Here is a 22,582-nt window from a genome sequence, read left to right as displayed (position 1 = left end):
TGCGGTGGGGGTTGTGAGGCTCCACAGTCACCAGGCAGAACAGAGTGGATCTATAAATTGATGGAATTCAAAGCCTCCAACATCGATTACCATTATAACCAACAGCAGCACACAGAATGTCTGATTATTTTTAGACAAAGATTCTGTGCTCTCAGCAGCAATTCTGCTGATGCTGTCACACTTTCAGACATTTGCCTATGATTGCAATTAGATGAGATGCAAAAAGAAAAATAATTCCCCATCTGCATTTTCCCCTATCCTCCTCGCCCTATTTTTCCCCCTTAATTTGTCCTGTCCAAGCCCGCTGCGTACAATAGTGAGTGACTGTGAGTCTACATTCTATTGCAGTATCTTGGTCGTTTTTTCCAGTTATCAACATTTTCCACCATGTTTTGTCTTTGTGGAAGGCCAAGAAACAGCTTACGACCACAGATGTAATCGAAAGGAGTAGGTTTAATGAATCAATGTCAAATGTATTGTTCTACAATATAGTAGCTTCACATTTTTACAGAAAACATTTTATAAATGCTTCTCTCACACTACTGAGATTGTAATGCTTTTATGTATTTCATGTTTTTACAGACTAACGTCAGTGGATATGAATGATTTGTAGTGGGATTGATGGGCTAACAAGCTTTAATAATCATTCATATTATTGCTAATGGGTAACATCAATGTTGGTAATGATCCAATTATGATTTATTTTATAGCATTGTCGATACATTGTAGTACCAAAAATATGATGTTCCTGATATCATTATCTCTCCACTGCTTTCTTTTCACCATTATCCTCCATTTTACTTGTCTTGTTTTTCACCTCCCTCCGTGGAGTCTAAAAGGACCACTCCCTGCATTATTTTCTGCAACACAACATACATGTGCTTAAATGTCTGACCCACTCAATGCTGTGTGGCTGGCTTTGTCAGGACGTGATGGCTCATCCACAGAGGCTGTCCTCAGCTCCTCCACAGACGCTGTCCTCAGCAGGACCAGGCCCTCCCTCCCTCCCTCTGGACCGGCCCTGCTCAGCATCCCCCTTACCCCCCCCCCTCCTCCTCCAACCACCCCACTCCTACCCCCACCACCCCCCTCCTCCTCCTACACCCACCACTTCCCCACCCCAGCGATAGCTCCGCCCTCCCCAGGGGAAACTCATCAATTACGTCCGGATGTTTGACTGCCAGAGGCTTAATGACAGGAGCTCTGTATTGACCCGACTGCCACACACTGAAAATTCGGTCCCGATCGCCTTTTTAAAAACCTGTCAAACTATTACCGGGAAATTCTTCTTTGCACAGGGAATCAAACTTGTTTACTCCCCCTATTTTCAACAGTGGCGGCTCCTGAAAAAATTCTCAGGGGGGGCAATTTTTCTGATGATTTAGGTGACCTACACACATTTTAAAAAATATATGTCCAGCAACAACATGAAGACAGGGGCAGCATATAAGTCAATACCAGAAGCATTTATTGACTGATCTCAAAAGTGTTGGCTTACAAAAGCAAAATAAGTTATCACAGTAAAAATAATCAAGGGTGTTCTTTCACATTCCTCAACACTGCATAAACAATATGCATTTCCATAAAACACCTCATCTAATTGTGCCACAAAGTTGACAAGTCCAAGAAAAATACCAGGGTTGGTGGAGCCCTCAGTTTCATCTTTGCCTCGCAAAGCTAACTCAAACACTCCGCAAAACTTCACACACTGGATTAGCCGGCTGAGGATGTGGCGGTTCTTGCTAACCTCATCGTTGTGGCGGCAGACAGCTAGCCTGTATCCCTCATCTGTTAGGCCTACTGCTGATAGGTAGCTCTCTCTGCTCTCTCCCTCCCCTCTGTCTGTCCTTGATTGCAGGAGTGAAGTCTGGTGTGCGGGAGTCAGGGTTCCAGCTGCAGCTCATTCACCATAATTACCTCAGCCTTTAAGACCCGGTCAAACTTACCACTCATCGTCAGATCATAGTCAAGACGACCATGTTAGTCTCGCTGCCGACTCAACCTGGTTATTTTTGCTCTTTGTGTTTTTGGTCTGTTCTATTTACTTTTTCTCCTGTGCCACAGATATTTGGAACCTGACTCCTGCCTCCGCTTCACTCCTGCCACCACCATCCTGCTCTCCATTACCGGACCTCTCTTTTGGACTCACCACGGACACTAGGACATTACGGTACCACACCTGCCCTGATCTGGATCTGTTACCCTCCCTGTACCTGGACTTGCTCTTCCCATATATTTGGAAACCTGGACTTTGAACATTGTAAATAAACCTGTTAAAACTTCTCTGGCTTGGTGTACTTGTCTGCATTTGGGTTCTTATCCAGTTAAATCATAACAGTATGATCTGAACAACATGAACCCAGCAGACAGTAGCTCGGATACCACCCCAGAGTGCACTCAAATTTGGACTGCCATAGCCAATCAGGGCATTTTACTTGGCCAACATGATACCCTGTTTAAAAACGATTGCTGAGGACAGTCAGGTGCTGCTTAATCAGGTTCAATTACTCTCCAATCAAGTATCTGCCCTTACTACCCCTTCAGCCCAGATCAGAGAGCCTTTTGTTCCTGCTCCAGAGCGCTATGACGGGAACATGGGAACCTGTGGCGATTTTGACTCAATGCTCGTTAGTGTTTGAACAACAGCCCCTCACCTACGCCTCAGAAAGAGCCCGTATTGCCTACCTTATCAACTCTACTAGCGGTTCCGCTCGTGCCTGGGGATCCGCGGTCTGGGAGAGTCAGTCGGACATTTGCAACGCTTACGTTGCCTTCACCACGGAGATGAGGAAGGTTTTTGACCACCCCGTACGAGGCAAGGAGGCTGCGAAACGGCTGTTTTCTCTTCGGCAGGGGGCTCGTAGTGTGGCGGAGATGGCAGTGGAGTTTCGGACTTTAGCAGCAGTGAGTGGTTGGAATGACGAGGCATTACAAGGAGTGTTCATCAATGCTTTGTCTGAGACCTTAAAAGATGAATTGGTGTCATATGATGAATCGCCTACGCTGGATAATCTTATTTCACTCACTATCAGGTTGGATAATCGGATTCGGGAGCGCCGCCCGGGAGAGGAGTGTTAGTTCCAAGCAACCTGTCTGTCATCAACAAACTCCTCCCTGCATCGTCCCTACGGAGAGAGCCGTGTCTTCCCGAGTCGATCACGAGGAGCACTGAACCCGAAGCCATGGAGGTGGGTCGGTGCACGGTTGTCCTCAGAGGAGCGTGCACGTCGTATTCAGGCTCGGGTCTGCCTGTATTGTGGAGAAGCTGGTCATTTCGTTCCTTCCTGCCCAGTTCGTCCGGGAAAAGGGCCGGCTCATCATTAATGGGAGAAGTTTTGGTGAGCCGAGCAGCGGATTCTTCCTCTTCTCCCCGCATTCTGCTCCAGGCATCCCTCCAGTGGCAGTCCCAGAATTTCTCTGTTAGTGCGCTGATTGACTCTGGTGCCGACGAAAGCTTTTTGGATAGAGAGTGGGCTCAACAAATGGATTTGGAGACTGTTCCTATGGACTGTCCGCTGCAGGCTAAGGGTCTAAATGGACAATTGTTGACCCGCATTACCCATCAGACTGTTCCTGTTTGTCTTAGAGTGTCGGGAAATCATCAGGAGAACATTCAATTCCATATTATCGACTGCCCACAGACTCCCCTGGTCCTTGGTATCCCCTGGCTCATAAAACACAATCCACACATTGATTGGGTGACAGGTAGCATTGTTTCATGGAGCACATTTTGTCATGTGAATTGTTTGTGTTCTGCTCAGACTCCTGCCAGTACTGTGCCTCAACCTCCACTGGAGTCCATGGATCTTTCTGCTGTTCCTGACGTGTATCATGACCTGGCATCCGTTTTCTGCAAACACAGAGCTACTTCTCTTCCTCCTCACCGGCCTTACGACTGCGCCATTGACCTCCAGCCAGGAGCCCCGCTCCCCAGCAGTCGCCTGTACAATCTCTCCCGGCCGGAGACGGAGGCTATGGAGAACTACATTCGGGACTCCTTGGCGGCAGGTATTATGCGTCCTTCCTCGTCACCTGTAGGAGCGGGATTCTTTTTGTTGCTAAGAAGGATAAGACCCTCAGACCCTGTATTGATTACCGTGGACTTAACAACATCACCATTAAGAACAAGTATTCTCTGCCTTTGATTAATTCTGCTTTTCCCCTCCTTCATGGTGCTACCATCTTTACGAAACTGGATCTACGAAATGCGTATCACCTGGTGCGCATTCGTAAGGGTGATGAATGGAAGACTGCCTTCAACACACCCTTGGGACATTTTGAGTATCTGGTTATGCCTTTTGGGTTGTCTAATGCCCCTGCTGTTTTTCAGGCACTAGTCAATGATGTCCTTCGGGACATGTTGAATCGGTTTGTTTTTGTCTATCTGGATGATATCTTGATTTTCTCAGAGTCCTCCCAGGAACATGAACTGCATGTGCGCCAGGTGTTGCAAAGGTTGTTGGAGAACAAACTGTTTGTGAAGATGGAGAAATGTGAATTTCATGTGTCTGAGACCTCTTTTTTGGGTTACATCATAGCTCAGGGGGAGTTGCGGATGGACCCAGCTAAGATCTCTGCTGTCACGGACTGGCCAGCTCCCTCTACCCGCAAACAACTTCAACGATTCCTGGGGTTTGCGAACTTCTATAGGAGGTTCATCAAGGACTACAGCCGCATTGCGGCGCCACTCACCGCTCTCACCTCCATCTCACGACCGTTCGCTTGGAATGAAGGGGGCCGAATCAGCGTTCGAAGAACTGAAACATCGCTTCGCCTCGGCTCCCATTCTGATGCAGCCGGACCCCCGACCGCCAGTTTGTCGTGGAGGTGGATGCATCCGACACTGGGGTAGGTGCAGTGTTGTCACAACGTTCTCCTGAAGATAACAAACTGCATCCCTGTGCTTTTCTCTCAAGGAAACTTTCTCAGGCAGAGAGGAATTATGATGTTGGAAATCGTGAACTGCTCGCCGTTAAGCTGGCTCTCGAGGAGTGGCGACATTGGTTGGAGGGCGGAACAACCCTTCATCGTTTGGACGGATCATAAGAATCTGGCTTACCTCCAGTCAGCGAAGCAGCTCAACCCCCGTCAAGCCAGGTGGGCACTATTTTTTGGGAGATTCAATTTTTCTCTGTCTTACCGTCCTGGGTCACGCAACGTCAAGCCTGACGCCCTGTCTCGTGTTCATTCGGCTGTTGATACTGGTAGTAACCCTGAACCCATTTTGCCTCCTACCTGCAGTATTGCAGTCATCACATGTGACATCGAGGGGATTGTTAGACAGGCTCAACATCATCAAGCTGACCCTGGGAGGGGTCCTCCTAACCGGATGTTTGTCCCTGAGTCTGCTCGCTCCCAGGTACTTCAGTGGGCTCACTCGTCTCCCCTTACCTGTCACCCTGGAGTTTCGCGGACCCTTGACTTTGTGCGACGGAAGTTCTGGTGGGCCACGATGGAGGCGGACACTCGAGCCTTCATTGCTGCTTGTACGGTATGTGCACGAAGTAAAAACTCCACCCAGGCCAGCGCTGGTCATCTACGACCTCTACCTATACCCAGCCGGCCCTGGTCGCATATCGCTATGGATTTTGTCACTGGACTTCCCCCTCGTCTGGTAAGACTGTCATTCTTACGGTGATTGATCGTTTTTCTAAGTTCGCTCATTTTTGGCCCTACCTAAACTGCCCACTGCCAGAGAGACGGCTGATATTTTGGTTGAACATGTGTTCCGCTCTCATGGTCTACCCACGGATATTGTCTCTGACAGGGGTCCCCAGTTTGTCTCCCAGGTGTGGAAAGCTTTCTGTAAAGCTTTGGGCATTACATCCAGCCTGTCCTCTGGATATCACCCCCAGACCAACGGGCAAGCCGAGAGAGCGAACCAGGAGATGGAGACCGCTCTTCGCTGTGTCACTGGGTCTAACCCTGGGTCATGGAGCTCCATGCTCCCCTGGGTGGAATATGCTCATAACACCTTGACTAACGCTTCCTCTGGTTTGTCTCCTTTTCTGTGTGCTCTGGGTTATCAACCTCCCCTGTTCCCTTCCCAAGAGAGGGAACTTGCGGTACCCTCGGTGCAGTCCCACATGCGCCGCTGCTTCAAGGTCTGGAGGAAGGCCAGGGTAGCTCTGTCCCGAGCTTCGGCGTACATGCAGAGGCAAGCCAACCGTCACCGGTCCCAGGCTCCCGGTTACTCTCCTGGTCAAGAGGTATGGCTGAAGTCACGGGACCTTCCATTGAAGGTGGAGTCTAAGAAGATGGCGCCTCGTTTTATAGGACCGTTCAAGATACTGTCTATTGTTAACCCCTGCGCGGTCAAGCTACAGCTTCCTGCCTCCCTACGGGTTCATTCCACCTTTCATGTTTCCCAGATTAAGCCTGTGTCGGTTAGCCCTTTGTGCCCGCCCTCTCGTCCCCCTCCTCCGCCCAGGATCGTGGGTGGGGGTCCGGTCTACACTGTCCGGCGACTTCTGGATGTTCGCCGCCGAGGTCGTGGTTTCCAGTACCTGGTGGATTGGGAGGGTTATGGTCCCGAGGAACGTTCCTGGGTGCCCAGGAGCTTCATTGTGGATCCTGCTCTGGTCCGAGAGTTTCATAGGTTACATCCCGATAAACCCCGTCGGCCGCCAGGTGGCGTCCGTAGAGGGGGGGGTACTGTTAGGCCTACTGCTGATAGGTAGCTCTCTCTGCTCTCTCCCTCCCCTCTGTCTGTCCTTGATTGCAGGAGTGAAGTCTGGTGTGCGGGAGTCAGGGTTCCAGCTGCAGCTCATTCACCATAATTACCTCAGCCTTTAAGACCCGGTCAAACTTACCACTCATCGTCAGATCATAGTCAAGACGACCATGTTAGTCTCGCTGCCGACTCAACCTGGTTATTTTTGCTCTTTGTGTTTTTGGTCTGTTCTATTTACTTTTTCTCCTGTGCCACAGATATTTGGAACCTGACTCCTGCCTCCGCTTCACTCCTGCCACCACCATCCTGCTCTCCATTACCGGACCTCTCTTTTGGACTCACCACGGACACTAGGACATTACGGTACCACACCTGCCCTGATCTGGATCTGTTACCCTCCCTGTACCTGGACTTGCTCTTCCCATATATTTGGAAACCTGGACTTTGAACATTGTAAATAAACCTGTTAAAACTTCTCTGGCTTGGTGTACTTGTCTGCATTTGGGTTCTTATCCAGTTAAATCATAACAGTATCCAGTTGAGTGGCAATGTTCACTCTCCCCAAAGCAGACAATCTCAAACAGCTATCCATGTGGGTCTTTGACAGCTCATGTTTCTTAATCTTTTCTGAAAGATGGTGCATTTCCGTTACACCAGTCGCTGTCCAAGCGGTGCTGTCTGCCGTGCCGCCTTCAGGGTGAAAGAGTAAGCAGGGGTAGCAGAAGACTGCATTAGCTACATCGCAGCCTGCTAGCCAGGTTTTTCGTTCGTACCAATTTTTTGAAAATCCTCGGGTGTAGGACTTTCCCCCTTTAGTAGAAACCTGTTGAATTATTAAATTTGGTCTGGGAGGTCCTAATTGTTTCGTTGCCAATTTATCTTGATTTGTTCGCCGACAAAAAGGAACTTCTTTCAAAGAGACAAGCGAGTTGCACTGAACGCTAGCCATCTTGACAGTAGTACGTGAATTGATTGACGCTGCTACCCGCTCTTTTCTTAGTTACGTTCATGGTTATGTTACGTATGACGAAAGCGCGTAAGTGCAAGCCCTCCCGGAACCCATAGAGATTGTATTGAAAGCTCTGATATTTGAAAAAAATAGATTTTACATGAGAGTCTATGAGAGACTTCTGGGGCGATTTTCAACCTGACTGAAATCGCCCCAAAAGGGGCGGGGCCATTTGAAGCACGACTTTAGCCTGATTGGACATTTAGTGGCAGATCAGACGTCTAGATTAGAACACTGATAACTACTGTTGCCGTGATATAATTGATTAGAAAAAAAATCCCTTCCTTTTCCCGTTTGGCAGTGCGTCGCCCATATCGCCCTAATGAACACACCGCCCCTGATTTTCAATGTAGGTAATCAAAAATTATAGCAGTTCTAGATGTGTGTGTTGTTTTGGACTCTCCATGCAGATTCATGGAGATAAGGGAATCTTATCAGAGACCTCAAAGTTGCCCATAACTCAAGTTGAAATGGATCAGATTTGATTAGTTTGGTTCAAGAGACTTGAAGTACACTGTGTTGTATAGTTGCTCCATCAGCAGTCTCTTCAAGAAAACCAAACAAGCAAACAATGTTCTGCTTCAGTTCCCTTCAAGAACGTGGACAGACACCAGGTTTCATTTGATGTGCTGTTGCCCAGCCTTTTCAGAAAGGCCAGGGAACAAGCTATTGTTGTTTTACTCATATAAGAGTATTCACTGCTCTCATTGGTTGAGCTACTTACAATTGAATGGAAACTGAAATCCATTCCCCCCACTGGTATATTTAACATGCAATCAAAATACGTGCTATGTTATGATGCCATTTGGTAAGTTTAGAAGTTTTACATTCCTTGTCCAACACTAGACTGATGCATTCACTTTCGCAATTAATAAACTTGGTGGAGACTTTGAGCATATACTGCAAACACTGAACTATACACTCCAATTACACCTTACACACATAACCAGTTCTTGACTTTGGATGAAAGAACTGAAGGAGCTGTCTTTTTCCAAGTCGGTCCATTAGACTATGTTCACCGAAATTCACAAATGGCATTATGCTATAGAGACCTTCTGATTATTCACTGTTAAGGGTTCCTACACATTTTCTATGACTTCTCCATGACTTAACCACATTTTCATGACTAGTATTATGGCCTATATGAAAAAGTAACCATTATTGACCCTGGAAGGCTGCTGTGTCTGATCCCATGTAGGCCTACCATCTCCTGCCATTGTGCTCTTGATCAAGGCACTTAACCCCCCACAAGGTAGAACTGCACTGTTAGTCACATGTTGTCAACATGTGGTCAACCCTCCACCTGGAGAGCTCCTGGGTGTGCAGGCTTGGCTTTTGATCCAGCGCTGAAACACCAAAGTCTGCTTATCAAGGTCTTGTTAAGCAGCTGATGTTTAGGCTACAATGTGGTTAGACCAGGGCTTGAACAAAATCCTGCACACCCAGTAGCTATCTTTGAGGATGGTTGCCACCCTTGGTATAAAATATTGCACCATTACAACCAAATGAATAAGGTAGGCTACTTCAAAGCAAGGTAGCTAACTAGACATGTTTAGGTTTAAGGCTAAAATATTCATGTTTCAGTGTATATTTTTTACGTTACAAGGCTACTGTTTAATAGAGGGGAATCTCAGCTTTCCAACGGTGCAGTGCCGGTGGAAAGGCGACAGCGACATTAATCCTTAGCTATAGTTAACTTGTAGCAGTTATCGCGCTAGTTATGTTTTGAATTGGCTATCTAGTTAGTCTGTAGTCTGGCATTATTTTATACCTCCTGCTGAAATGTTGCGCTCTCTCTTCTCGGGCAACGGCCCACTCGCACTGGCACACACGCAGCACACACTGGCAGGCACTGAAGTGTCATTCCGATAATGGCTGATATATAGATTTTTAAGCGATTGATGATATTTAAAAGTGTGCCTTCATGAATTATATAAATACAAATTATGAAACTAATTGTATGACTTTTCATGACCTCCAAACCCTCATTTGACAACTTGGAACAGTGCATCATGCGCATTCAGGCTGACAGATTTTCAATCTGCGCAATCTGGAACATTCTACTGTCACGCACAGATTCACAGACTAGTGGCAAATAAACTTGAACAAAGCGGAATCAGGAAATGAATGCCCACTCTCCATTGCTCTTCAATGCAGATCCCACCTTCATTCTGCTTTGATCAACCTTTTTTTTGCCTCTGTGTGTGAATCTGGGCCTGTGATATGCTACTTTGTTTTATGGAGGAGCCGGTACCCAATTCCCAAAAAATATGAAGTGCCAGTACGGCACTCGAGACAGCTCTGGCCCAAATCAAGCACTGCACATAACTACAATGTAAACTCAGCAAAAAAAGAAATGTCCTCTCACTGTCAACTGCGTTTATTTTCAGCAAACTTAACATGTGTAAATATTTGTATGAACATAACAAGATTCAACAACTGAGACATAAACTGGACAAGTTCCACAGACATGTGACTAACAGAAATTGAATAATGTGTCCCTGAACAAAGGGGACACAAATCAAAAGTAACAGTCAGTATCTGGTGTGGCCACCAGCTGCATTAAGTACTGCAGTGCATCTCCTCCTTATGGACTGCACCATATTTGCCAGTTCTTGCTGTGAGATGTTACCCCACTCTTCCACCAAGGTACCTGCAAGTTCCCGGACATTTCTGGGGGTAATGGCCCTAGCCCTCACCCTCCGATCCAACAGGTCCCAGTCGTGCTCAATGGGATTGAGATGGCTCTTCGCTGGCCATGGCAGAACACTGACATTTCTGTCTTGCAGGAAATCACACACAGAACGAGCAGTATGGCTGGTGGCATTGTCATGCTGGAGGGTCATGTCAGGATGAGCCTGCAGGAAGGTTACCACATGAGGGAGGAGGATGTCTTCCCTGTAACGCACAGCGTTGAGATTGCCTGCAATGACAACAAGCTCAGTCTGATGATGCTGTGACACACCGCCCCAGACCATGATGGACCCTCCACCTCCAAATCGATCCCGCTCCAGAGTACAGGCCTCGGTGTAACGCTCATTCCTTCGACGATAAACGCGAATCCGACCTTCACCACTGGTGAGACAAAACCGCGACTCGTCAGTGAAGAGCACTTTTTGCCAGTCCTGTCTGGTCCAGCGACGGTGGGTTTGTGCCCATAGGCGACGTTGTTGCCGGTGATGTCTGGTGAGGACCTGCCTTACAACAGGCTTACAAGCCCTCAGTCCAGCCTCTCTCAGCCTATTGCGGACAGTCTGAGCACTGATGGAGGGATTGTGCGTTCCTGGTGCAACTCAGGCAGTTGTTGTTGCCATCCTGTACCTGTCCCGCAGGTGTGATGTTCGATGTACCGATCCTGTGCAGGTGTTGTTACACGTGGTCTGCCACTGCGAGGACGATCAGCTGTCCGTCCTGTCTCCCTGTAGCGCTGTCTTAGGCGTCTCACAGTACGGACATTGCAATTTATTGCCCTGGCCACATCTGCAGACTTCATGCCTCCTTGCACCATGCCTAAGGCACGTTCACGCAGATGAGCAGGGACCCTGGGCATCTTTCCTTTGGTGTTTTTCAGAGTCAGTTGAAAGGCCTCTTTAGTGTCCTAAATTTTCATAACTGTGACCTTAATTGCCTACCGTCTGTAAGCTGTTAGTGTCTTAACGACCGTTCCACAGGTGCATGTTCATTAATTGTTTATGGTTCATTGAACAAGCATGGGAAACAGTGTTTAAACCCTTTACAATGAAGATCTGTGAAGTTATTTGGATTTTTACGAATTATCTTTGAAAGACAGGGTCCTGAAAAAGGGACGTTTCTTTTTTTGCTGAGTTTAAATACATATGTTATTGGACTCTTCATGTGAAGAAGCAACCAAACATTGTGTTGAATTTGACTGAAATGACAATGGCAATGAAGGGCTGGGCAATTCAGAATCAGCACTATAATCCACACAAAGCCACTTCTAACAGGATACTCTCGCAGACAGATTAGCTGGTGGTCTAGGGCTGCTTGAATCTGTTGGAGTTTAGCCCACTCCTAACAGCCAAGTCCCAAATCCCCCAAAAGTCTCATCCAATATGTGGTAGAATGGCTGACTGAAGCACAGTGACTAGCTAATAAGAGCACAGGCAGTTGGAAACCAAATAGGAATGTGTTACTGACCTAAAAATTATGTCTCCATGAAATGCTTGGTTTTGCCTAAAACATAATGATTTCCCATCTCAGAGATGCATGAGAAGAGGATAAGCAAAGGGAAGTGTAATCCATTCTTACTCTTGGAGAAAGTCCTGAGGCAAGGGACCCATCTCTTAAGAAGTCCTAATGCCCACTGTTTTGAACAAAGGCACAACTGTCACCAAGAGAGATCAAATAAGACTCGTCAATGGGAGCATTCTTTCGCTGGTTTTGGAGAGAGGAAGATGGCCTCTTTCAAGGACCAATACAGTAATCTATTTACATCAAGATCGGATGAAACTGAAGGGTTAAAATGCCTTCACTGGGAATAAGTGGAATCAGTTAAATGTTTCAAATATGGAACTGGAGTTTTGTCCCTAGGTTTTCTCTCTCTTTTTTCGCTCGTGATAATTTATTAAATTGCCTTTAAGTAAGACTGGAGATTAATTAAAACACAGTCAATTTAATTTTCCAGCGTCATATATAAATTCACTGTGGTAATTGAATCCCTCACTCCAGTTTTATATTGTATCCCAGCAGATAGAAGGGAAGACCTTCATGAAATAAAACCAATCCAAGAGGACAGGAAAAGAGATGGGATTAAAGGGGACAAACGTTGTCAGTGGAGACGAGTACTGTAGCAAGATTTTAGATGTGTTTTGTTGGTTTGCAGAAAGAGCTGGAAATTGGATGATTAATCAATGGATGCTATTGGATTTGTGGATGGCAAGTGGTGCGGTGAGGCTAGTATAAATGCATGGGTCTGAGGACTGGCTGTGTACACAGATCACTTTGAATTGCACAGTGGATGTTGATAGGGTGGAGTTTTAGCAAGTACTGTATCACCAGGTATTGAAGGATGTAGACAGATTAATTGTGATTTAGGCATTTGTGACACTAATAGGAAAATGTGGGTTATTAGCACTGGGCCTATATAAGATATTAGCAGTGTATTTATGTTCTTAAAATCCACCTGAAAGCAATGTAAAGATGTGGGAGAGAGATTTGAATGAGGGAGAGGCTTCAATGTGATCTGTGTTAATCATGCAGAAGAAATAATGTTGTGTGTTGAATTGTGTCTTGTCTAGGCTTAAAATCAGCTCTTCATTTCTCCAGGAAGCCCTATATTTGTTTATATGGGTATTTGTCAGGTTATTGGGTCCTTCCCACGTGACTCCGCTGCCTTGTTTATTCTCTCTCTCTCTCTCTCTCTCTCTCTCTCTCTCTCTCTCTCTCTCTCTCTCTCTCTCTCTCTCTCTCTCTCTCTCTCTCTCTCTCTCTCTCTCTCTCTCTCTCTCTCTCTCTCTCTCTCTCTCTCTCTCTCTCTCTCTCTCTCCTCCTCTCTCTCCTCTCTCCTCTCTCTCTCCTCTCTCTCTCTCTCTCTCTCCTCTCTCTCTCTCTCTCTCCTCTCTCTCTCTCTCTCCTCTCTCTCTCCACTCTCTCTCTCTCTCTCTCTCTCTCTCTCTCTCTCTCTCTCTCTCTCCTCTCTCTCTCCTCTTTCTCTCTACTCTCTCTCACTGGAGTTCCATGGCCGTTGCAACCGTATTGATTATTTCAAATACTGATTATCTAAAAGGCCTTCTGCTAGTGTAGGCATTGGATTTATTTTGGCTTAATTATTTATGGGCCAGGGCTTGCAGTAAGTATTACCGCTATAAGATCATGAAGGATTACTTAGTTAATATTCAGCAGTGTATTTTTATTTATGTACACTCTAAGCTGCACTGTATGACTGTTGGCAGCCTCTCTAAGTGCTCTCTCTCTATCTCTCTCTATCTCTCTCTCTCTCTCTCTCTCTGCCTCGCTCTCTGCCCCTCTCTCTCGCTCGCTCTCTGCCTCTCTCTCTCTCTCTCGCTCGCTCTCTGCCTCTCTCTCTCTCTCTCTCTCTTTCGCTCGCTCTCTGCCTCTCTCACTCTCTCCCTCTTTGTTTGTCTGTGTTTATAGAGGGAGCTAAACTCAGTAGCGTCTGAGCTGGCGGGGCGACAGGAAGAGAGCGAGCACTCCCACAAGCACCTGGTGGAGCTGAGCCGTGAGTTCAAGAGAAATGTCCCAGAGGTGAGTGCCCCCCTACCCCCTGCCTCCTCCCTACCCTATCATGAGTTCTATGTGTCATTCTGCTCGGCTCCGCTCCACTAGGCAGTCTGACTTGCTCAGTGTTTGAGCCCCGCTTACCTTTGTGCCTGGAATTATTTATTTAATTTTATAATCCGCTTTAGTGCATATAATTTGCTCACAATGCTTGGGACAAGTCAGTCTCATTGACCCCCCCTTCTCCAGGTATGTTAATGTTTAAATTAAAACCTGTGGTTTATAGCTAGGTGTTGTTTAAGGCCAGGGTATCTGCAGTACCACTAGGGTCACAGCCAGGGTTCCTGGGATCTCCCAGAGTCAGATTGCAGAGCCCCTATCCCTGGGTGAGAGTGTGGAGAGTATGCTGTAATCTTGTCAGTATAATACAGGTGCAGATGGCAGGATCAGGCTGTCACCACAGGCATCCCAATCCCCCTACCTGGGGCTCACTGAGAGTCAGGAGGAAGGGAGAAGCTGGAGCCTGAGCTAATACAAGCAGGAAATCCCCACTTACACTCCCCACTTTTAAGACCCTCCCCCCTCCTCCTCCGCCTCTCTCCCTCGCAAATCAATCCAAACCAGAGACATTGCGTCTTCTGCTGAAATTTGGGCTAAAGAAAAATACATCTGGAATCAAACAGCATTTGACAGTCTTCCTCATCTTAAAGTTGTCCATAACAAGTTAGTATATTCAATGCTATTGAGACAAATGACAATACAAGGTGCAGTATAAGTATTCCCCTGTTCTCAACAGGGCATTTGGTCCCTAGTTAGATGGAGCTTCTAGTGTCTCAAAAATGGTAAACCTTTGTTCTGTTTGTCTGTATTCAGGAAGTGCGGGAGATGGTGGCTCCTGTCCTCAAGAGTTTCCAAGCCCAGGTGAGTCGACATCTCCTTTGACGTGATTTACAGACACTTTACCAACTACATCCTGACACAGCACAGTAAGGATGGATGATAGGGTAGCATGGATAGAAATTCATGGCCAAGTGTAAGGAGGACCCAGTTTTCATGTTACACTTCATCTGATGCTTATTGACTGATGCCTTTTCTGTCAAAGTGGAGTAGCTCTCTATCTGCCATTAGATGATTAGATACTGTATCTGACTGCTCATATTATCTTGGCTGAGACAAGCCCTCATTTCCTGTTCAGATGGTGCATTTTTAGTGCCCTCTCTGACGCTGCCATATTGAAAAAGTAATCTGATATCTACCAAGGCTCTGCTCTAGCCATTAAACCAAGGTCATAAATCACATTTGTGAGCTGCGTTATTGTCCAAAAAGTAGAGGCATGTTGAAATGATACCGCAAATAATGTTTCCAGTCTCCCTCTCTCTCTTCAACTCACCATTTGAAAGGTAACCTGAAAGCTGGATCACTAAATATGATAACACCATGGATTGTTTGGTTCTCATTTATTATCATAGTCAACTTGTTTTGTATTTAGCTAGGCCAAAGCAACAGTCTGTTTTGGCTGGAGTTATTGTATTCAAAGCTGCTGCTATGTGAGGTTGATGTCAAGGCCGATTGAATGACTGTGACCTCAAAGGCACAGACACCAAATATCAAAAGGGCGTGCCATATCTTTACTGTGCAAACATGAACCTAGGGGATTCATTTGAGCATTATTGATGTTTCACAACAGGGAATATAGATGTTTAGTAAGTAAATAAAGTAGATGGCTGATAACGAAAGATAATGTTTAAAGCTTTCTCCAGAGGTATCTGTCTTGAAGGAGGAAAGGTCTTCACTATTACTTTGGATCTCTCTTATCAAACTTCCATATGTATAGAATACAGATTTGAAAGTAAAATGTACTACTGTACATACAATCATTCTCACTATGTATCATCATAAATGAAACCCCTTGTGTCTTCTGATACACTTTGACCTTCCTGCTTAATGTCAAACCGCTTGCGGAGACTTGTGAACTTTACCCACCAGTAATCAGCCAGGCCTTAGAGTAAAGCTGTGGGAGTTATACCTGCTGCTTCAGGGGAGAAGTACAGTAAGGAGGAGGTGTAGCTGCAGGAACTTGTTTGGCTGTGTGTTTTGGGATGCACTAAAACTCCCCTACAGCTGCACCGTAAAGGTGGTGTTTGAGCCAGAAGCGTGTGTGTGTGTGTCTCTATGTGAGACACACACACACACACACACACACACACACACACTGAGGCTCAGAGGAGTCCCTCTTGGTATCTGGATCCTCATCATGCCACTTTTAAAAGCGAAGTCTCTCCCTTTGAAGTGTTTGTGACATGACAGGTTCTCTTTCTTTTCTGTTTCATTTCAATGTACCCCTCCCACTTTCTCTCTCTTCCCTCGTCCGATCCTGGCTTCTAATTATCGCTAACCAGGCGACTGATTAGAAACACGTTGACAACGGCCTAGTTTCCACAGCGCTGAAGTACCAGAAAGGGTTAATCCCAGAGCTGGTATCTGTCATTGGTCGCTTCCCTCCTTCTTTTTCATTCCTCTTTTCTTTCCTTCCCTGGAAGTTTGCTAATGAGGTCCCGTCAGAGCTGGGGAGAGGTGTTCATTTGGCCTTGTGAAGTGGGAAGGAGATTAAGGACAGTGAGGAGTTTACGGCTTAAAATACACCGCTGTCCTTATTAATCCACTGGGCCCTGGGAGACCAGCGTTTTTGGTTTTATAATGAACACTGTCTTATAATGAAGGTAATTTTAATAAAATGTACTGTAGAGACAGACGAGATGGTACATGTCTCCATGGTCTCCGGCACACCTTTGGGGCTGGGGGATATGACAGTTATTTCTCAAATAACCGATCGCAGGAGAGAGAGGCCTGTTGGACTGAGTCTGAGGCTCTCTCTGCTCCACGTGCCGTTCACACAACTTTCACACAACCTTCCCTTGCAATCTGACTATACGGTATTGCAGACTCCACCAAGCCTACATGGGATCCAAGAGGCACTTTACACCTTTCTCATTTTAGATTGTAAATTCCCCTTAGGTCTCACATTCTCAACAAAAAACTGTGATGGAATTCTGGAATCTGTTGGCTGTGGATTCCTGTGTGGCTAGATTCTTCTTCATACAGCTAGATACTGTATATACCAGATATTGTAGATACTGGCTCTGTATTGTTGGGATGTCAGGCCTAAATTAACCAGTCATCTAATTTTCCCCCTCTTCAGTTGATGTCAATAGGCAGCCTACTCAGAAAAAGAAAACATCAGCCCGGGCCCCTAATTACGGAAACTTGCTTTACAATGATAATCCGAGGAGTAATTTAGCGTGCACAATGAGAGTTGTGGTGCTGGAGTTGCGCAGATGGAGAATCTGATAAATAGTTTGTAACGTGTAATTAGCGGCTCTGCCGGTTACATACCATTAACCCCTCGAGCTCAGGAATCATTATTGGCCCTCATTATCAGCCAGAAAGGTACAATCAAGCTGACTAGACATCAAAAACATCAAACAGCTTTTAACATACTGCCGATTGGGGGTTGGGGTTGGATGGTGGACACCTGTTTTTGATTCTAACTGTGCCATCTCTTCCCCTGAGGTTGTGGTGATGATATGGGCAGAAAACAATGTTTTACTCCATGTTATTCATTCTCTAGGAGTCTAAGAGGAACGTACAGAGAGGAGATAATCCTACATCTCTTCAAGTCAATAGCAGATACAGTGCCGTGAAAAAGTATTTGCCCGTTTCTGATTTTCTCAATATTTGCATATTTTTGAAAAGGAATGTTAGCAGATCTTCATCCAAAACCTAATATTAGATAAAGGGTACCTGAGTTTACAAATAACAACTACAAAAAATACTTATTTTATTTATTAAAATAATAAAGTTATGCAACACCCAATTCCCCTGTGTGAAAAAGTAATTGCCCTCTTACACTCAATAACTGTTTGTGCCACCTTTAGCTGCAATAACTGCAACCAAATGCTTCCTGTAGTTGTTGATCAGTCTCTCACATCACTGTGGATACATTTTGGCTCACTCTTACATGCAGAACTGCTTTAACTCAGTGACATTTGTGGGTTTTCAAGCATGAACTGCTCGTTTCAAGTCCTACCACAACATCTCAATTGGGATTAGGTCTGGACTTTGACTAGGCCATTCCAAAACTTCAAATGTGTTGCTTTTTAGCCATTTTCATGTAGACTTGATTGTGTGTTTTGGATCATTGTCTTGCTGCATGACCCAGCTGTGCTTCAGCTTCAGCTCACAGACGGATGGCCTGACATTCTCCTGTAGAATTCTCTGATGCAGAGCAGAATTCATGGTTTCTTCTATTAAGGCAAGTCGTCCAGGTCCTGAGGGAGCAAAGCATCCCCAAACCATCACACTACCACCACCATGCTTGACCGTTGGTATGAGGTTCTTACTGTGGAATGCAGGGTTTGGTTTTCTCCAGGCATAATGGGACCCATGTCGTCCAAAAAGTTGACTAATGTTTGCCCAAAAAGCACCTGGAAGCACATCAAGACTCTTGGAAGAATGTGCTATGGACAGATTATTCAAAAGTATAACTTTTTGGATGACATGGTTCCCATTGTGCCTGGCGAAAACCAAACCCTGCATTCCAAAGTATGAACCTCATACCAACGGTCAAGCATGGTGGTGGTAGTGTGATGGTTTGGGGATGCTTTGCTGCCTGAGGACCTGGACATGCAGCAAGACAATGATCCAAAACACACAATCAAGTCTACATGAAAATGGCTAAAAAGCAACACATTTGTTGAAGTTTTGGAATGGCCTAGTCAAAGTCCAGACCTAATCCCAATTGAGGTGTTGTGGCAGGACTTTAAACGAGCAGTTCATGCTTGAAAATCCACAAATGTCGCTGAGTTACAGCAGTTCTGCATGGAAGAGTGGGCCAAAGTGACGTGAGAGACTGATCAACAGCTACAGGAAGTGTTTGATTGGAGTCCTTGCAGCTAAAGGTGGCACAACCAGTCATTGAGTGTAAGGGGGCAGTTACTTTTTCACACAGGGGCATTGGGTGTTGCATAACTTTGTTCATGAAATAAGTATGCACATTTTGTGTTATTTGTTCACTCAGGTTCCCTTTATCTAATGTTAGGTTTTGGTTGAAGATCTGATAACATTCTGTATCAAAAATATGCAAAAGTAGAGAAAATTAGAGAAGGGGCAAATACTTTTTCATGGTAGAATTATGTACAGGCATATATTGGCAACTTCATCACCCAGGTGGGTGCTACACCTTCATCAAGGGTGGAAGAGGTGAATAATTGAAAGCTGTTCATTAAGCCATCTCTATTAGGAATCTAGGAATTCATATCTGTTTTTCATTCAGCATGTACTATGCTGAACATAAATATAAACTCAACATGCAACAATTTTTTAAAGATTTTACTGAGTTACAGTTCATATAAGGAAATCCGTCAATTGAAATAAATAAATTAGGCCCTAATCTATGGATTTCACATGACTGAGAATACAGATATGCATCTGTTCGTCACAGATACATTTCTTAAAAAGGTAGGTGCGTGGATCAGAAAACCGGTCAGTATCTGGTGTGACCACCATTTGCCTCATGCAGCGCGACACATCTCCTTCGCATAGAGTTGATCAGGCTGTCGATTGTGGCCTTTGGAATGTTGTCCCACTTCTCTTCAATGGCTGTGCAAAGTTTCTGGATATTGGCGGGAACTGGAACACTCTGTCGTACAAGTTGATCCAGAGCATCCCAAACGTGCTCAATGGGTGACATGTCTGGTGAGTATGCAGGCCATGGAAGAACTGGGACATTTTCAGCTTCCAGGAATTTTGTACAGATCCTTGCGACATGGGGCCATGCATTATCATGCTGAAACATGAGGTGACAACGGCGGATGAATGGCACGACAATGGGCCTCAGGATCTCGTGATGGTATCTCTGTGCATTCAAATTGCCATCGATAAAATGCAATTGTGTTCATTGTCCGTAGCTTATGCTTGCCCATACCATAACCCCACCGCCACCATGGGGCACTCTGTTCACAACGTTGACATCAGCAAACTGCTCGCCCGCACGACGCTATACACACTGTCTGCCATCTGCCCGGTATAGTTGAAACTGGTGCGCTCTTCACGGAAGAATCCATCTCCAGCGTGCCAGTGGCCATCGTAGGTGAACATTTGCCCATTAAAGTCGGTTACGATGCCGAACTGCAGTCAGGTCAAGACCCTGGTGAGGACGACGAGCACGCAGATGAGCTTCCCTGAGATGGTTTCTGACAGTTTGTGCAGAAATTCTTCGGTTGTGCAAACCCACAGTTTCATCAGCTGTCCGGATGGCTGGTCTCAGATGATCCCGCAGGTGAAGAAGCCGGATGTGGAGGTCCTGGGCTGGCATGGTTACACGTGGTCTACGGTTGTGAGGCCTGTTGGACTTACTGCCAAATTCTCTAAAACAACGTTTTATGGTAGAGAAATGAACATCCAATTCTCTGGCAACAGCTCTGGTGGGCATTCCTGCAGTCATCATTCCTGCAGTCAGCTTCTTGATATGCCACACCTGTCAGGTGGATGGATTATCTTGGCAAAGGAGAAATGCTCACTAATAGGGATCTAAACAAATTTGTGCACAACATTTGAGAGAAATAAGCGTTTTGTGCGTATGGAAAATTTCGGGGATCTTTTATTTAAGCTAATGAAACATGGGACCAACACTTTACATGTTAAGTTTATATTTTTGTTCAGTGTAGATGTGGTTTTAATTCAAGCTCCATTTATAATCATGCTATGTATGTGAATTTCAATACCTTTCCAATCAAGGTATATTCAGTACTTCAGAAGTCTATCAGCTGATATGAAACTGATGTCCTGCAGACCTATCCATGAACCCTGAGCCCAGAGCCTGAACCCATACAGAGCAGAACGGGCAGCACTGCCGCTAGCTAGGTAGACACACCGTCTTTGATCATCCATCGAGAGGAGACCAGTCCTTCCTTTTTTTGATTAATCCCTGAAGGAAATGATCATTCATCTTGAAAGTATAAATATGTTATGAATAGTGGAATGAATCAAAGAGTAAAGGATGATAATTAATTATGGCGCTGTGGTAAAAGGCTGTGTGTGTTATGACGCAAGCTTCCTCCATGTCATTACGAGAGGCTTCATAATTACTTTTCTGCACAAGCCAGCTCCTGGCTGTGCTGCCGGTGGCGAGAGCGCCGCGGCGGTGAGTCTAACGGTCATAAAGCTTTTCCTTGCCTAATTGTCTGAGGTGCTCTATGGCACTTTCATAGATGAGGGACTGTGCCGTTTGTGAAATGCAGCGGTGATGCTCCGGCTTTAACGGCTCATTGAAGACAGATCTTCATCATGGACTAAATTGGCCAGTTATTAGGTGCAGGTAGGCTGATCAGATGGTTGTCATGGGTCAGTGGGGTTGGATTAGTTAGTAGAGTCCTCATCTCAATGCAGTTGTCTATAAAGGTGAGGTTTGGAACAGTGTTGAAAGTGTCACTTTGTACAGTACAGCACAATTTGATACCTAGAAACTCCCCTCACTAAAATTCCACATTCACATATCTCCAGAACATCTGCAATAAGATGCAGCTGTGAGATACAAGATATCTCTGGATGTGACCCACTCCAACTCTGTGTTGCTGGATCTATCCCTCTCTAGCATGTTTATTGTCATGCCTGTGTGCTGGGCTGCTGAGGTGGTTCTTATGTTGTCTCTGTCTGCTGTCTGTCTCAGGCTCATTGAGCAGCAGCCAGTCAGCCTAGGCCCATACAGGAACTCCAGGCCATTAGGTATGATCTCTCTCGCGCTCTCTCGCTCTCTCTCGCGCTCTCTGTATCTCTCGCTATCTCTCTCTCTCTCTCTCTCTCTGTCTCTCTCTCTGTCTCTGTATCTCTCGCTATCTCTCGCTATCTCTCTCTCTCTCTCTCTCTCTCTCTCTGTCTCTCTGTGTCTCTGTCTCTCTCTCTCTGTCTATGTATCTCTCTCTCTCTGTCTCTGTATCTCTGTCTCTCTCTCTGTCTCTGTATCTCTCGCTACCTCTCTCTCCCTCCTTCTCTCTTTCTTTCTCTCTCTCCCTGTCCCCTGGTTTATCACTTGTGTCATCTACATTGGGGAGAGTGTGTGGCTCTATGCACCAATAGGAGCTCATATTTAAGGCCCTCCACCTGAGGTAGGAATAGTGCTCCCATTAAGGACATACTGTACTGTACATGTTTCGTCTCTCTGCTTTTTTATTAACGTCATTAGTATAGCTACATTACAGTAGCTGGTAGAGTAAGAGAACACATTACTTAAGAGGTTCAGTCAAATCAAATTTATTTTGCAGAGATTCTTGGGTTAGACATAATAACATAATGTCCCTCAGCCCAGTTCATCCATGCAGTTTGTCCTGTGGAACAGTCTTCTCTCTCTGTTGCTGCCTTTGACACTGGTCATAATTAGTGCTGCAGCTCTGCTAATTTAAAAGTCCATACACAGAGACCAGGGAGTCAGGATATGTCACAGGAGATTAAACCCAGCGCGAATACACAAGCTATATGACTGTCTCAGACTTGTCTTCATCCTTCTTGACTGATGTTTTGATTGGGTTGTGTTTGTGCTGGAATCCCTCATCCTCCATCAGCCTCCCAGCGTTTGTCTCATTACACCTCTCAGTGTTGTGTGTGAGGACGCGTTGTGATGTGATTGTGTTTTGGTGTGTTTGTTTTAC

The 22,582-nt window shown here is 45.7% G+C and overlaps 1 protein-coding gene across 2 annotated transcripts in view; it reads left to right on the top strand.

Annotated features, from left to right (window-relative positions):
- LOC121584737 (homeobox protein cut-like 2) overlaps positions 1-22,582 on the top strand; it is a 123,982-nt gene that overhangs the window by 41,839 nt on the left and 59,561 nt on the right. For both annotated transcript variants that reach the window (XM_041900810.2, XM_041900809.2), the window contains exons 2-3: positions 13,797-13,907; positions 14,754-14,801. In XM_041900810.2, coding sequence (XP_041756744.2) covers positions 13,797-13,907; positions 14,754-14,801 — 159 coding nt within the window. The remainder of the gene's footprint in view (positions 1-13,796; positions 13,908-14,753; positions 14,802-22,582) is intronic.

This window comes from Coregonus clupeaformis, chromosome 16 (assembly GCF_020615455.1).
Source record: "Coregonus clupeaformis isolate EN_2021a chromosome 16, ASM2061545v1, whole genome shotgun sequence".
Taxonomy (NCBI): domain Eukaryota; kingdom Metazoa; phylum Chordata; class Actinopteri; order Salmoniformes; family Salmonidae; genus Coregonus; species Coregonus clupeaformis.
This window is presented reverse-complemented; position numbering and strand designations above follow the sequence as displayed.